The sequence below is a fragment of the Gambusia affinis genome, linkage group LG08 (genome assembly GCF_019740435.1).
Source record: "Gambusia affinis linkage group LG08, SWU_Gaff_1.0, whole genome shotgun sequence".
Lineage (NCBI taxonomy): Eukaryota > Metazoa > Chordata > Actinopteri > Cyprinodontiformes > Poeciliidae > Gambusia > Gambusia affinis.
Window position 1 is genome coordinate 15,007,998 of NC_057875.1, and position 16,855 is coordinate 15,024,852.

A 16,855-nucleotide genomic window follows, 5' to 3' on the forward strand; every position below is an offset into this window, starting at 1 on the left:
TGGCAAACACCGGCAATTGTGTTTTCGGACAAAAAGTCACATGACTGCCCGAATACCACTCTCTTCATGCACTTGAGAGTAAGACAAATAAAAAATGAGAAATATAAAAATAAGTAAGGGCTTGGTGCACTTCAAAAGGAAAGATAAAAATGGAAGGAAAACCATTCTTATTTTATCATTCCGTTTTCGCATATATAACTAATGTAAAACTCCAGAGTTTTTACTATTTTGTCATAATTATTTGTATCAGAAGGCTTGGTATTTCTAAAGATTGTCAGATTTAAATATATCAATTCTTTAAACACATCGAAGTATAATTACATTTCAAAATAATACCATTCCAATATATATTTAAAAGACAATAATGTTTGAAATCCATTGTTAGCTTTCATGTGTTAAAGAATATACAGAATGTGGGGCTACATTACTATTTCAACAATGATACTGAATAAACACGAGTGTGTGTGTTTCCTAATAAAATGCAATCTTCATCTGGTGGGTAGATATGTGATAAGATTCTTACTGTATGACAATCTTGTGAGGAAATACTAAAAAGTCATTATTCAATAATAATTTTATTTACTTTTATAAACTGTTTTTCTTCAACATAAAATGAATGGATAACCACACAAAATTGCATCCTTTGTTGTTCTCTGTAGGTGAAAATAACCAAAATGAGCTGATGTCAACTCCATGAGCAGTTGGGCAATCTCCTCATGAAAGCAGCTCTCTGTTTAAAAAACATTTATTTGTGAAATAAGCAAACTGGCTTTGTGAATAAAGCACAACTCAGGTGGCTTTGAACTACCTTTCAATGTTACCATTGTTAGAAAAAACAATGCTTTCAGAGTGAGTCAGGTTGTGTTTTCTGTGACTGTCAATTACATTTAATCACTTGGAACAGCACCCTGAGATCCAGTGTGAACAAATGAGGGGTAGATAAAAGGCACATTCTTTGCTGGAAAGCTGATGCTGAAGCTGACCTTAGACCAAAAAGCTTCATATCTGACAAACCTAAAGCAAAGCAGATGCCAGGGCCAAAAATTGCCAATGGACACAAATCAGCTAGAAAAGCCAGTGATGCAGAAATACAATCTCAGTAGAAAACTAACAACAGAGAATACATTAATTTCTGATATTCTTTTCTCTTTAAGCTTCACCTTCTAAGATGCTTGTTTTTAGCTTGGTATTAAATCTTATCTTTAAAATTAACGTATTTGGTTTTACTTGCATTTCGACAAAAAGGGAAAAAAAGAATAACTTGCACAAAAAGTTTCCACCATACTGGAGAAGGAGCTCTCTGCTGCTACTATTTTAATTTCCTTTTAAGTCTGTTGAGTAGACAAATATATAAACATATACTGGACGATGAAATCCTTACAAAGTACAGTTCCTTGAGCTTTACAGTTGAGTCTGACATGTGCCTGAGGGGTACTTATATAGTAAACTTTCTCATGTAAATTCCTGTCATAACTAAGAGACAGTGCAGTCTTAGAGCTTTAGGGACTGGCTTTGTTGCTCAGGCTGAAATCACACATCTCACATTCTTGGCAATATACTCAGCACTTGAACACAATAATTTTTCTTGTAATACATTGCCTCGGAGCTAGTAAATTACCCTTCCTCACCAGTGGCGGCCAGGTCCGCTTTTCAGAAAAAGCAATTAGAGGAAAGAGGGGGTCCAATTGCCAGTAAATGCGACAAGAACAGTACATAACGTGTTACCAGTAGATGAAGCTCCAACCTCTGCCACTTTCCTTTTTCTTTTTTTAAAGGTGATTCAGAAAAACAGCTAAGGATTAACAATCCTACATACGCCGGCGACTGGATAACAGGTATGTTTTGGCTCCAGGCTTACAGATAATTCTTGGGATACACTTTAACCTGGAGATTGGGTTTGGTTCTAAGACGAGACCAAACAAAAGTTCATAGCTAACTTTATGCTTGTTCACAAAACATGGTCTGTCAGTTTATTTTTCTTAAAACAGCAAAGCACTAATAAACGAGAAAGGAAACTCAAGGGTGGTTGTGTGGTATACTTGCACTTCAATGAAGCCAAGTCAAAACACAGCATTTAAATTTAATCACAAGGCAAGATGCTGCATAAGTATAGTTCCCTTTTATGACAGTCTAGCACATTTGCGAGACGCAAAGAAACCAGGTATTTACAAACACTGTGTAAGAAACATGTGATCAGTTTTTTTTTTTCACTTTCTAATTTTGTTGTTGGTTTAGACAGGAAAAATAAATAATTTCAGTATTCTTTATCAAAGTGCCAAAATGTTTAATTTATTTTATTGAAATTAAGAAGTTTATAGCATATGCACCTTCAAAAGGTTTGTGATGTGATGTATTATTGTCGATGCATCACACTCCATTCACTTCCACAGACTTTTTTAAAAATTTCTTACTTATAATTTCAACCACTATTTCCTTTATCTGGCTTCTTCTGGTGCAGAATTATGATGCATGTCTCACAGCAATGGTGTAAAAGTCATATGAAATGTGAGGAGACTCTGAAATACATCAGATACGTATCTGATTTAGTACCACATATGGAAATGACACAATTTGGATTCTTATTTGAGTGAAAAAAAAATTGGAACCGGGCCATTCAGACAGCCACAAAAAAGACAGTGGTGGGTAAAAGAATTCAGATTTGGATCACATGTCCCTGATGTATGAAGGTAGCAAAAAAGGAAACGACCAAATCAATGTTTTAAAGTTGCAAAGTTGATATTTGAAAGACCATGTGCAAGCAAGGATGTTTTCTAACTTAACACAGTTTGTAGTCAACCTGACATTGACGTAGTTCTGTCTGGATGAATGGGCCAAAAGTTCATGTAAACTATTTTAAGGATTCCTGCATGTTTGACTCAAGTCACAAGGTTTGGCATTTCTACCAAATACCAATGAAATGCATGCAAACATCTAAATTTGAAAAAACAAAATCATTGTTACATTTAGCAAATGGTAATCCTGACAGAAGAAACATAAATTTAGTCAGATTTACCGTAACCTAATAGCAATAAATGTGTCTTTTTATCTGGTTTCAACTTTATGTGTACTCATGAAAGTCAATATGTCAGTGGCAGTGATGGGCTAGGAAGGTAAGGGATATTTAACATACACCACATAAAAAATTTGTGGCTGAATAAACAAAAGGTATTTGTTCTGTGGATGGTACAATGATGCAGTTGAACTCTTTGTGGCTTTTCTCTTTTGATTCCAGTCTTATGACGAAATCTCTCCTGCTTTCTGAGAGGACACATTGTAGTTTTCATGCTGTGCAAGTACTAAATCTATTTCAAACTTTAGTATTACTTATCCAGTCAAATTGTTTTTTTTCCAATCATGTTACATTTCATTGCCTAAGAAAAATCCCGCCATGACTTTTTAAAAATTTTTAAAGATTTTTAACTGTTAAGAGATATAAATGTAAAAAAATAAACAAATAAATAAATACATAAATAAATAAAGTTATGGAGGAGAACAACAATAATTTGTTATGATGTCAAGAAAAATAAAAAAGGAACTTATAGGGTGAAATTAAGGAAGTTGGACAGAAAAGGTAAAAACCCACAGAAGAAGTTCAGTAAAATATGAATAGGAGGAAACAAATAAGTTCCCCCAACAGATAAGACCAGCTATAAAGATCTTTTGTTAATGTTTACAGTAACAATTAAAAAAGAAATACAAAGGGTAAAGTATGTTTTCTAGCATTACTTTCACAGTAAGAGTAACTATTTTATGTTTTTAACACATTCTTAGGGTTTAGGGGGAATGTACCTATATATTTATTTACAAAAACTTGCTTTTTGTTCAATAAATAGTGACGGGGTGGAATCAGTGATGATAAAACATGCCAACTTGTGTGTTTATCTTGTCCAGTGCATTACTTGATGTAAGTAGCTGAAAGATGTTATGGCGTTCTGATGTAATCTCATTCTAAAATATGAAAACAATCAACCTGCCTGGCTGGAAGGTTGTGTTAGATGACAGTAGATTGCACTGTCACTGAGTTCCTCTTGGATCACTTTTGAAATTCCCCTGTCCTGACTAAATTTGATTTTATCTGAGGTTGTGCCAGCTGACGTTTCTCCCATGAGCCATGAGGTGACAAATGTTGCACGTGTTTAAAGCACATGAGTAGTAAAGTTACATTGACCTGATTAACTCAAAAAATTCTTCTATGAGTTTTGTTGCGTTGAGCTTTACTTTAACTTGTGTTATATTTTTTGTGCAGTATCATGCTTGCTTGAATACAATGTTACTCTATTTTCTTGTGCTTACTTTCATTCTGTCTGGGTTATTAAAACCTGTACAGGCTGATGTGGGTTTGTAAGCATGGCCAATATAAATAATGTAATTTTGGTTCAGATATCTGATTTTCTTTCCCACTCCAAAAATGTTTGCCTCATTCACTTGAAAAGAAGATAACCCCTTGTTCTCCTTGCCACTCCCTTCAACTGAGACGAATAACCTTGAAAGAGAATCATACTTCATTTTTTCTTGATTAGGTATAGTTAAAAAAAAAATCATTCAAATTTGTTTCACACATTGTTTCTGATCTGTTGGTTTCCAGCATGAGATTTACATATTCATCTCATATTTTACTGCATTGAAATATTGCATGATTGCACGAAAATGTTGGCATTCGACCTTAAATATAACTGTACTTTGAGTTGGTAGTGGATAATTAACATCACCACAAGAGTTGTTCCTTTGAACTTGTGTAGCAAAAGCAGAGCAAATCTTGGTTTGGCATGGAGATGGATGATGTGATCAGACAGGAAGAAGAATTCAAGTGAGTGTACAGCAGTAAATTACACTGTATTTATGCCTTTCATTTGCTATTAAGTATTCCATGTCTCCACTTGATTGTAAAGGTGTCAGCAGAAAATGAGTTACAAGGCTTTAATTCCTCAAGGAGAATGGAATGTTTCTTCCGGCAAAATCTTGCAGTAATGTACAAACACCTTTTCCTGGGCCTGTCTGAACTCACACTAAAAGTATTTTCTGTTGTGACGCTCGAGTGAAAAAAGAAGGAATCATTGCAAGTCAAAACAAAGCAATGATAATATAATTGGACTAGGATGAGTTTGTCTCTTTTAATTGTTCACACCCATCCCCTTGGCTGCAGTTACAAGAATGTGTTGCATTATTATTGTTTTGAGGAATAGAACTAGACCTTCACTAAACATGAACATAATTGATTCCACTTAGTGTCATTTGGTAATTACTTTAGTATTACTTACAGTACATGCTGACATCTTGTCTTTCTTTGAAAATAATAGTAGCGGGAGCTTTGTTCCTGTTGTAAAAAACATTTATCTATTCATTTCTCCATCTTTTTCCACTTGTCAAAGATTAGGTTGTGGGGCAAAAAGGTCAAGGAAGGAATCTCAAAGATTCCTCTCCACAGTGACACTCTGTAGTCCAAAACACATATAAAGTCCCTCGAACGGATTCTGGGTCTTCCCCTTCATCTCTTATAAGATGACCAGACCATTTACACTTATGCCTTTTGATGCAGTTGTCTTTAAGTTCCTTTAAGATGATGGAGCTCCTTGCCCTGTCTCTTAAAGCTGAGTCCTGTCACTCTTCTGTGGAATCCAATTTCAGCCACTTGTACCCAGGATCTTGTTCTTTTAATCGTGATCTGAAATGCATGACCATAACTGCAGGTGGGTCAGACTGAGAGCAATTCTACAGTCTCACTGATGGTAGACCTTTCCCCGAAGACCTAACTCTGTGGACTGGAGGTTTGCCTTAGGGGAGCAAACTGAGATTCCCACTGGCTGAGCCTTGGCTGCTGGGGATCTGCCCAAAGGAGCTTAAGGAGACTCAGTCAACGTGGACCCACCACCTGCAGAAACATTGCGCTTGGGTGTACGAGCTCCCACTAGCGTTACCTCCCAGTCACACTAAGAGTGGGGAAAAGTCCATGCAGTTAAGATTTCTTTAATGACATTATCTGTCAGAGTTAACAAATAAAATTAGCCACTCACTTCAGTGCCACCCTTGTTTTTCTTTGTATCAGATAAATTAGGAAATTTATTTATTTTTTTACAATCACCTTTTATTCAGCCAGAAAACAGCCATTTCTTGTTTGTCTCATTATCTCTAATAACTGGAGTTTTGCAAAGCTTCTCTAGGGCCAGATGTGTGAACAATGTCTGTCAGAGAAATTAGAAGATTACTTGAAGGTGAAAAGCACCGCTAGTTTCTGTCCATTCTTCTCTATCTATGTGTTGAGATGTGATTCCAAGACTTGAAACACCTGACAGGATCCAAGGGAGTGCAGTAATCCTCATTATGAAGAAACTGGATGACCCAATCATGGGAGATGGTACAGTTATGGAATTTCTTCGAAGATAAGACATAGAAAAACAGATTACATAACCACCGGGTACCATGGGCATGTTTGCACAGTTAAGGCATTCCCATAAGCATGCCATTACGTCTTAATCCGACATGAAAACTTATGCATGAAAGACCATAATATGCTGAGTGCTTATGATGTCTGTGTCTTGGTTTGCAAATGCTCATTTCAGATACTCTGGGCAAGCTTAGTAATATGAATTTTCCGGTTAAAGCAGTTCCCCTGAAATGAAACTAGACATAATGATGTTTGTGACACCTTCGAAACAAACTTGTCTCAACATTATATACCCTCGGGTACAGCAAAGATATTTAATGTGTCTTGTCCTCATCTAGTCGGTGGTTTTCAGTGAGTTATTGCGACACATCAGTCTCAGATTGTCCTTCACAGTTGAGCAGGGAGGCGATTTCCAATTACTGTAGGAAATCAGTGTGCAATAAGTCACAATAACAAAATCTGAACTTCAATTGAATTTCATTTGTTCCACTCCATTGCTTATCATGATTCAGTACATTTCTTTTTCCCTTTAAATTTCATTAGTGTGTGTTTGAAATAAGTTCTTCCAAACGTTTATGATACGTTACACTCATTTTGACTAATCTCATGGGGGCTGAAAGATAGACAAAAGGACTTGAGTTTTACAGTTTATTTCATGGATTTTCAAAAGGTTGTGAAAGCAATGTTGTTTTTCTAAAAAAGCGTACAGCTTGTGCCCTCTAGAGGCTGCATCAGATTCTTACATCAGTAAGATTAGCCACAATCGCTCCTGCAATTCCAGATGGCATTTGGGAAAATTTATTTTCATCAAGTTTTGTTTTATAGTTACACTTTCATATGTGACTGGATAGATTAATTTACTACTTTAACTGAGTAAAATCTGACTGTTTTGAGAAAAAAGAAAAAAAAAACAGTTCATAAAGTTGAAGTTTATAACAAACTTTTATTTGTGCTTATTTTCCAATAACAATACCTTCCCTCAACATGGGTATCCAGCAAGCACTCAAAACTGTTTGATAAATAAATTATTTCGAACAAATCAAGGGTACACATCTGAAAATATAAAGATTCCCTGCTTTCTCAAAACATGATGTAAAAGATTATAATTACAGACTGATGGATCAAATAGAGGGATACGTCCCATTCTGGGATATTTCACATGAGGGTTACCTTTTTTGGGGGGGGGTCTGTGTGTGTGTCTCTTTAGGTTCTCTTTCCCCAGTTCCTCTGGCTATGACCCAAAAACCAGGGTTAACACCATCTTCAAACTTATTTCTGAATTCCCACAATACTCCCCAAAGGAAGAGTGAAAAAAAAAGAGAGAACTGCTGGATAAGTATGAAGGTCTATTGATGAGATTTATGCCTGTATTTAGTGTTAAACTACAATTAAATGTCCATAACGGCCCTGAATGTGGTTTTATGCAGATACCAAACACAATAAGGAAGCAACTGTAAAACATTGGCCATCTGTATAAGTGATTCTCCGACACTGGTTTACACTTAGACGCAAGATTGTGTCATATTTTTCGGCCTGTTTCCTCAACACCTCCATTCTGTGGTTTTGTTTTCTGCTTTGCTCCCATCTGCACTGTGAGCAACTAGAAATTAACCAGAGCTGAATAAAGAATGTACAAACTGAGCAAAAATGACAAGGCCTATTGCTTAGAAGACAGGCCAGCCTGGTGTCAGTCCAGGTCTGAGCTCCCTCTGGACGGTTGGAATAGATGGTGCTGGGGATGTTTCTGCAGAACTGCTCTAGCAGTGTGAGGGCGGGATATCACTGGTCTCTGGAGGACTTTTGACATCTTGTGCTTGGAGGTCAAAGGCAGACCGGGCCTGTCCATAACCGCACTGAAAGATAATACAAGTAAAAGTTCTAATAATAATGAAAAAAATAAAATAAAAAATATATATATAGACCAATGGTAGGGATTCATATAATGATTTTGAACCCCCAATAAAGTTGTTGCCAATTGAAAAACAATTCTCCATTTGCAATAGTGTCTGGATATTCACAATTAATAAAGTTTTCAACAGATACAAATTAAATAAATGGTATCCTTGTTTGAATTGGAGTTTAACAATTTAAACAAAACAAAACAAAATAATAAAAACCAGCCTAAAAAGTAACTGTTATTATTGCCATACCTTGAAATCACCGGCTCTTCACATGGATAACTTTTCGGAGGTGGATGGGGTGAGTAAGTGGCCCTTGCCAAATGTCTCTCGGACGTCGGTTCTGTTTCTGTTGCAGCTGACGTTGTTTGAGGGGCCAAGTCTTTTCTGCTGAGCTGCTCTGGATGGGACAGAGAGAGACGAAGCTTTCGGGCACGAATGCCTGGCAGCTTCGTGTTCATAGGAGCCGCAGTGACATGAACAGGAGGAGAAGGACAAGGTGTGGTGACTGTAGACAGGGATAGTGGGACCATGTTGGGGAAAGATGTTTCTTGTTGATTCAGGTCTGACAACAATGAGAAAGAAAAATCCTTCTTAACTGTTACAGATTGGGTAATCACGTACAGAAATGTAAAACGTAGTTACTTTAGTTACTTTATGCATTCAATATTTCACCTGGGGAAAGAGACTGAAATGATGAGTCTGGTGAGCCAGTAGCTAAGCAGTCACAGAGTTTGTCTTCTTCTTGATCTTCGTCACTACTGTCGCTCTTCATACCACCAAAGCCTTCTTCTTCCTCCTCCTCACTTTTGGGCTCCTCTTCATCAGAATGGTGAATAACCAGGACCCGTGGTGATCGCTCTTTCTCTATAATTGCTAGTTGTCTGGAAAACAAGTTAGAAAAAAATACAGCAGTAGTTCCCAAACTTTTCATGATCTCTTCCACAAAATAATATGATTGGTGGGCACAGCTACAATTAGTTGAGGTATGCAATGGGGATGCATGATATAATAAAAAAGAATGTTACTGTAATATGATGTAATATCTCAATGACAAATAAATCCACATTTAACACCCCTCTCTTTTTCATGTCAACTTGCCTATTACATAAACCATTTACAGACACAGCTAGTGTTTATTTTAAATGTATAACCTCAACAGATTTGTATTGATAAGCCCCATTGTTTGGTTCTATGATATTTACAGAAAAAAATCCATTGTATGAGGAATGTCTTGAAAAGGATTTTGTGTCTCCAGATCTCATAATAATTCAAATTTCATTCCTTTTTTTAAAGTATCTTGCAATAAAAGGGCCCCCAGATTAAGAAAAATAATTTACTGTTGAGACATTTATTGCCGGATTTCATACCAATAAATTGTAAACGACTTTTGCTTGTGCAGCATTTTATCAAGTCCAGAGGAGCCCAAAGTGCTTCAAATTACATTCAGTCATTCACACAGTCACACATTGATGGTGCCAAGCTACTACACTTGTAGTCACAGTTGTTTTGCGGCAGTCTGACAGAAGTAAAGCTGCCATGCACTGGTATCACCGGGCCTTCTGACCACCACCAGCAGGCAAGGCAGGTGAAATTGCAGGATGAAATCCTACCACAATCACTCCATAAGATAAGATAACAAATATATTTTGAGCCAAGTGAAAATATTTACATTTCAGTGTATTTACAAGCACAGGCAGTCCCTAGCCCTGGGTTTCCAAGCGTGCCCTGAAAGATCTCGGTTTTCTAGCGCTTTCTCTACCTCATGGATAAAACACCCTCCCCTTGTAAAATATGGTTAAAGGCTAAAAATGTGATTCAAACACATCAGAAATGAGACGTGAGCCAAAGACTAACACAAAAAGGCTCTTACAATATTAAGCTAAGAGCATAAATAAAAGTGAGGTTTGCAATCAGTTTTGTACTTGCTGTGTTGTTCCCTCCAGGCCCGCAGCTCTGCAAACACATTGACACGCTCTTCAGGATCAGGCTCCTTTAGGTCATACGTGTGTTCTGGCACATAGATGGGAAGGTCGCGAGGGATCAAAGAGGATCTGGTTGGTGCCGTCTAAGAGACAGCAGAGCGAGATAACAAGTATTTTCTTTACTGTGAGCTTACTTTTTGTACCTTATCAGGCCAGTAATGATTTTCATCTGTATTCTTTTTATCAGTGATTGAGTGTATTGATTTGGGGAGTCAGATAGATGCATTGTTTCTCACGTTCAACTTTTCTCTCCTTGCTCGAACGGCCTGCACAGGATTCCCACAAAACAGGATCTTGCCAGCTCCTCCACCGACCAGCAGATGAGAGAGAGACAGCAGGAAATTACAAAGATATCTTGCAAGGTGATACAATGAGAGCCTCTTGGTGGCACTGTTAGGCCAGGGTGGCTGCTGTTTGGATTGTTTACTGTTTATACATTTCAAAACAGAACAGGAAAATATCACTAAAGAACTAACACATAATTATGTTTCCAAAGGGTCCAGTCAAAGTTTAACTCTATGTCCAGTTTCATTTCCGCTTGCTACATCAGAATCTGCAATTTCTTGATGACATTGTGTTGGTCTGACACATAAAATCAAATAGACAGACAGATCAATGACTATTATTAATGTGCAGTCATAGTTAATTAATTAGGACATAAGTTCCAATGAGGCTCTTTTCTTTCCTACAAAAAATAAGAAACTTTAAGCAAACAAACATATGCATTCAAACATTTATTTTATATATCTATATATATATTTTTTTTACCAGCAGTCTCGAAGGAGTTGGACTCTTGAAAAGACATTCTGAGAATGTCCCAATCTTCCTGCGTGGTGCTACAGCAAGTCAACTTGTCCTCCTCCACCTTCACATCATCTAGGTAACGCAACTGAGGGACCAACTCCCTCACTGCTGCTCTGTAATTATACTCTTCAGCCTAAGCAAAGGAGAGAAAACAATGATGAGGAGAGACGATGTAAATGTAGGGGACACATCTGTGTTTCACCTCAAAATGTATTAGGAGGAAAATATTTAAAGAACAACACATAATTATGTTTCCAAAGGGTCCAGTCAAAGTTTAACTCTATGTCCAGTTTCATTTCCTTCCTGGGTCACAATTTTCAATGACATTGTGTTGGTCTGACACATAAAATCCCCAAATAGACAGACAGATCAATGACTATTATTAATGTGCAGTCATAGTTAATTAATTAGTACATAAGTTCCAATGAGGCTCTTTTGTCTGACTAAAAGTACCTGTTGCAAATAAGAAACTTTAAGCAGGTATCAAATATAGTTTTAACTAGGGCCACTTTTCTCCATTAAAACTGTTTCTGTTTTTTGGTCTGATGAATATTTTTGAACATTTCCTGCGTTTAGTCTAAAATTATCTGAATCTAATGTCTGGAACAGGTTATTACCAGATGGAAATAATGTACCGCACTTAATGTTGATCTGCAAAGGCACACCAGTGAATTTCTTAGCTACCGAGAAATCAAACTAGGGCTCATCACTCCTGGCTTTCACTAAATCCCACAGATGCTGTGAATAAAACAAGAAAGAGAGACCGGCAAGGATAAAACCAAAAAGAAAGAGGGAAGAGAAAGATCATCTAACAGAGAGGAAGTGAGCGGCTGTGTGCATTTGTGTGTGATGGAAAGAAAGACAGAGAGAGAAGTGTTGGTTTGGGGGGGGGGAGACCAAACCCAAGAATCCCACAATTACTACAAAGCACATGCCTAATGCATATTCAGCTCAGCATCTCCACTCATTGCCCTAGTTTCCTAATTAATGCTCCACTGGTGGGTGTAAATAAACACATTCACACAGGTCCAAAAAACTCACAGCTAAATGCAGCTTGGTATCGTGCATCCAGGAAACTAACAGAGGCATAGAGGGTTGATTTATCTACTTGACATTTAGAGTGTATTGCCCTGTTTACAGTGAGATTTTGTTCTGCAACATCACAACAAACCTGTTGTTTGCTATGATGCATCGCTGTAAAACCCTGTCAGCTATTCAACTGTTAGGTTTTGGGTTTTGATATCTTTTACATGGCCAGAGGAGATCGCCACAAATACTTTCATGTGCCAGCACACTGACAGCCTGCGAGCACAGGAGACACTGGTGGATGATCACAGGCACGAGCTGCATTTGCAAGCAGGCTTTTACAACACCAACTGAATACAACACTTCCTGTTCAGGAGCTCTGCCCAGCTCCTTGCACAAGACTTATTCAACTCCAACCGTTCACAGGCTTCTTTTAGATTTTGCCAGACTACTGCCACTTTGATAGCTTCACCCTCTCGGGGGGAAAATTACCTTGAGAAATCCTAAAATACAGTAAACATACGCAGAATACATTTTCAAATGTATACTGTCAAGTTGTTGATGCACAAAACAAAGCATTTGGACTTTTGGTCCTTTACATGTTACTGATTCTATCGAAAAACAGCAAACAACATTACAATGTACATGACAAGCCAGGACAATTCTTGTCATACGGAAAAATGCAAAGTTAAATATATACAGACTGATTTAGTTGCATGCTAAGAAATACCAAAATAAATTCCCTACCTGAGGGGAAGCAGGGTTAGGGCGTTTGCTCACAGGGTTCCCCTCCAGGGTGAGAGTTTGGAGATTGGGACACAAACCCAGATACTGAATCTGGATAAGGTCGTCCACACAGTTCCCTTCCAAATCTAAAAGCTGCAGGTTCTCCAGCATGGCAACCTGACTTAGGTTGGACACATTGTTATAGGGTAGGTAGAGCTCCTGAAGCAGGAACAAGGATCACAGAAAGTGAACACACAGAAACACACAGGAAGAAACACATTGAGCAAGTTTAAATATAGAACCTTGGAAATATGTGAAAAAAAAATATATTCACGTCTTAAACGTTTTTGCATTTGTGTCACATTGCAGCAATTTCAATGTATTTTATTAGAATTTTATGTGATAGACCAACACAAAGTAGAGCAAAATCCTGAAGCTAAGCAAAAAAAGGTTGAATAGTAGTTAATATGTTCTGTACATTTTGATTTAAAAACTGTGCCATTTATTCAATCCTCCTGAGTTAGCACTTTGTAAAACCACCATTCACTGCAAATCACTACAACTACAAATGAAAGCATCATGGGCAGTCTCTCTCCACCAGTTCTGCATATCTAGAGATTTTCTTCATTCTTCTCTTCAAAACAGCTGAAGCTCAATCAGAGTTGATGGAGAGCATCTGGGAATTTCTGTCTTCACGTCTTGTCAGAGGTTCTCAACTGGATTTAGACCAGGAATCCTCAAATCCAGGCCTCGAGGGCCGGTGTCCTGCAGGACTTAGATGTGTCTCTGCCTCATCATACCTGAGTCACATACAGTTGATCTCTCACAAACCTCTGCTGTTTTATGCACATTTTACTTTGAGTTGTTCTATCACATTGAAGGTTTTTTTTATTATTATTATTTTGTTGTTGTTGTAACAGGATAAACTGAAGTTCCTGCGAACAAGGATAAATGCTAATCATAATATGAGTTTTTAAGCAATCTTCTATGACTGTTATAATCTACCTTAAGAGAATCAAAAGTAGAAATGCCGCTTAAGTCTTGAAGGCAGCAGTGAGACATCCACAGCACCTGCAGGTGAGACAGGGTGGTTCCCAGGTCTCTAGAGAGACAGAGCAGCACAAAGTAGAGGGACAGGCAGCGTAAGGAGATGATACTGCTGTCAATAATGAGAAAGGCCAAAAATCTATTTTGCTTCTCTTCTACGAATCCACCCCTATTGTACATTTTAAAAGAAGTCAGATTTAAAATATATCTAACCCTGGATCATGCTGTCTACTACAGCTCCCTTAGCCGTGAGCAGGAAGCGCTTTCAGAGGCAGCACGTGTCCAACTGGCTCCGCTCCACTGGTCTCAGGGTGGAGCAGACAAATCTTTAACTTTTTTGTTTGCTCGTCTTCATCTTCCAGACATTTCTCAAATTATAACCAGAGATTTCAATTGCCCAGATATGGCCTTCTGATTTGGCAGGACAATCTAAAAAAAACAAAAAAAAAAAAAAAAAAAACAGTGGACGATATTTTCCGTCCTTTTCTTCGAGTGTGAAATGAATACATTTGAAATGTGATACGAAACAAAACCCCCTCTATTGTGTCATTGTGAAACAGGTGGTGAAGCTTAAGCACGTGTTTCAGTAGTATCTCCAAGATTGCAGGAAACATCACACCTCTGGTAGCCTGGTTTACAAGCTGCAAACTCTACATCCTGTATTGTGGGAGAAATGGTGGAAATGTCGAGGTAAAGTACAACAGATTATAACAGCTGCACAACAGCGGAGCATTCCAGTGAACACCAACCTTCTTGATGCATTGTCTAACTCAGAGGACCATTTCTCATAGCTCAATAAGTGAAGCTTATTAGTGAATCCCCAATCATTTCCTCCTTCTCTTGATTAAGTCATAGATGTTTTATAAAAAAGATATAAATGTGAAAAAGTCAAGCAGTGCTTTTTACTTTTGGTTAAAGGAATGAAATCCTTCTTGAATAGTATGGAAGCTGTAATGTTGATTTACTGTAATTAATTTCCTTCACATCCTACGCAAAAAAAAGAAGATAACATCAGTGTTTTAGTACCTACCTTAATGACATGATGAAGCTGTTGTTCATTTTAAGCTGCTGTAATCTGGGCAAGTAAGCACCTGCAAGAAAAACTGATAAGCAAAGCCATATTTCTATCACTAATGACAGACGTATGTTGTATTTCAATACAGAAATTTCCCTCATTTTCAGTTCATATCTTCAAAAGTTTAGTCCTCTCCAACACCTATGTTAAAGGAAACATGACTAAAACATGAAACTTGTGAACTGTACATACATCAATCATGAACTCATGATGAAATCTAGGATTTTTGAGAGAACAATGATGAACGCAGCAAACATTTTCCTTTTCAGTTATCACTGTAGACATCTAAATCTGCCTGATGGAATTGTCTTTTTTAAAAGCAAATAGCTAGAACAAGTAGAGGCGTTGTTGTTTCCAAAAAGGTTTGAATGAGACCTATAATATGGCTTGAATGTAAGTTATTTCTCACCAAAGTCACCCAGTGTATTTTCTTGGGTGTCTACGCAGATCTCCAGATGGTTCACAAGAGAGAGGTCATGAGTACCGCACAACAGTTCCTGTAGAGGGACAAAAATAGTAGACATGCCATACCATAACAATGCAGCTAAATTATATGTCTCCAAAATCTGAATTCTTTAAATGGTACCATAAATGTGGTGTGAAGGTTTTTTTGTCTGGCCACATCAACTTTAAACACCACCAACAGTTCTCTCATAATAGTGCCTTGCAATAGGTATTCACACCCCTTGAACTTTCTCACATTTTTCAGATTAAAGCCACAAACGGAACTGTACTGTGGGAAGATTTTATGTGATAAACCAGCACAAAACAGTGTATAAAAGTGAAGTTCCAGAAAATGATACATGGTTTTTAAAAACATTTTTAACAAGAAATAAAAAAAGAAATGTGAATTTTAGCAACTTCTCAGAGATTCAATTTCAGAATTGTACTTTGTATTGGTCTATGACATAAAAACCTTGTAATGTATGTGACAAAATATGAACAAGTTTAAGGGGTATCAATATCTTTGCAAGGCACTGTAATTCTATGCAGCAAATCTTTAAAAGAAGATGTGTTTTACAGACTGCACACGAATAACATGAATGTTTGTCCATTAAGATGTAAAATGATTGATTTTAAGGCGTTTTTGACAGACAGAGTACCAATCTTTTTGGAGAAAGGTATGGTTCCACTGCTTTGTGTGGATCTTGATTTGGTTTACGGGCAGGAGTTGGGTTGATGCTCCCTGAACCGCTCAGCTCAGTCACTTGAACCCGTGCTGTACCAGGCCGGACCTCCTGGACCACAGAGTCATGACACACACTCATTTCTCACGACAATCTGAAGAAAGAAGCCAGGAACAATAATTATGAAGCTAACGTTTATGAAAGAGTCTATCTAACATTTCGCTGTAAACAAAGTAACAGTGCGCTGTACGTAAATCATACAAAGTTAGATATTTTACCTGACGCAAGGAATAGTCTTGTCAATACATTTTACAGATCATCTAAACAGACAAAAGTTTACTTGGCAACCGGGGTCAACTTCCTGGATACGGACCCGTGGCTCATTGGGATATGTAGTTCTCGACAGCCATATGAAGTGTTCAGGCTACCAGTCGGGGAAATAAAATAGTGCCCACTATTAAGTTGAATATTTATTAAAAATGTATCGTAATTTAAAATGTGAGCATAGCAAACGCTATGCATCCTGAAAATGTGACAATTTTTAAGTACCATAAATATTAGACTATGTGCTTTCTAGTTACAACTGTACATGTTTGCGAGATGTGTTACAGGCCACTCTATGGTTGTCTTGAGAGGATAAAAATGCAACCTTCGTCACTCATTTCGGATCAAAATAGGCCTTCGTTGTCTTTAAAACTCAAATACCTATTTGTAAACTTGAATTTATTTTTGTCGTACTTGGGCGTTTTCATGGAGTGGCCATGTTTCTTACAGTCCCTGAATGC

General features: G+C 37.5%; 1 protein-coding gene across 1 annotated transcript; it reads right to left on the bottom strand.

Annotated features, from left to right (window-relative positions):
- Positions 1 to 7,161: 7,161 nt before the first annotated feature.
- Positions 7,162 to 16,434, bottom strand: lrrc56 (leucine rich repeat containing 56). The gene is made up of 12 exons (XM_044124732.1): positions 16,349 to 16,434; positions 16,047 to 16,224; positions 15,353 to 15,440; positions 14,899 to 14,971; positions 13,827 to 13,923; positions 12,843 to 13,040; positions 11,030 to 11,202; positions 10,502 to 10,691; positions 10,206 to 10,348; positions 8,956 to 9,164; positions 8,533 to 8,845; positions 7,162 to 8,235 (listed from the first exon to the last, which is right to left on the bottom strand). The coding sequence occupies exons 2-12, from the start codon at positions 16,209 to 16,211 to the stop codon at positions 8,070 to 8,072; spliced, it is 1,815 nt and encodes a 604-aa protein (XP_043980667.1). The 5' UTR covers positions 16,212 to 16,224; positions 16,349 to 16,434; the 3' UTR covers positions 7,162 to 8,069.
- Between the last annotated feature and the right edge of the window lie 421 nt (positions 16,435 to 16,855).

Excerpts from the sequence above, each read along its gene's own strand:
- lrrc56 (XM_044124732.1), bottom strand. The coding sequence starts at position 16,211 with ATGAGTGTGTGTCATGACTCTGTGGTCCAGGAGGTCCGGCCTGGTACA. Across the intron at positions 15,441-16,046 it reads ACCTTTCTCCAAAAAGATTG|GAACTGTTGTGCGGTACTCA; the intron begins GTACTCTGTCTG and ends GTCCCTCTACAG. Across the intron at positions 10,692-11,029 it reads TCCTTCGAGACTGCTGGTAA|TAAACAATCCAAACAGCAGC; the intron begins AAAAAATATATA and ends ATGTATAAACAG.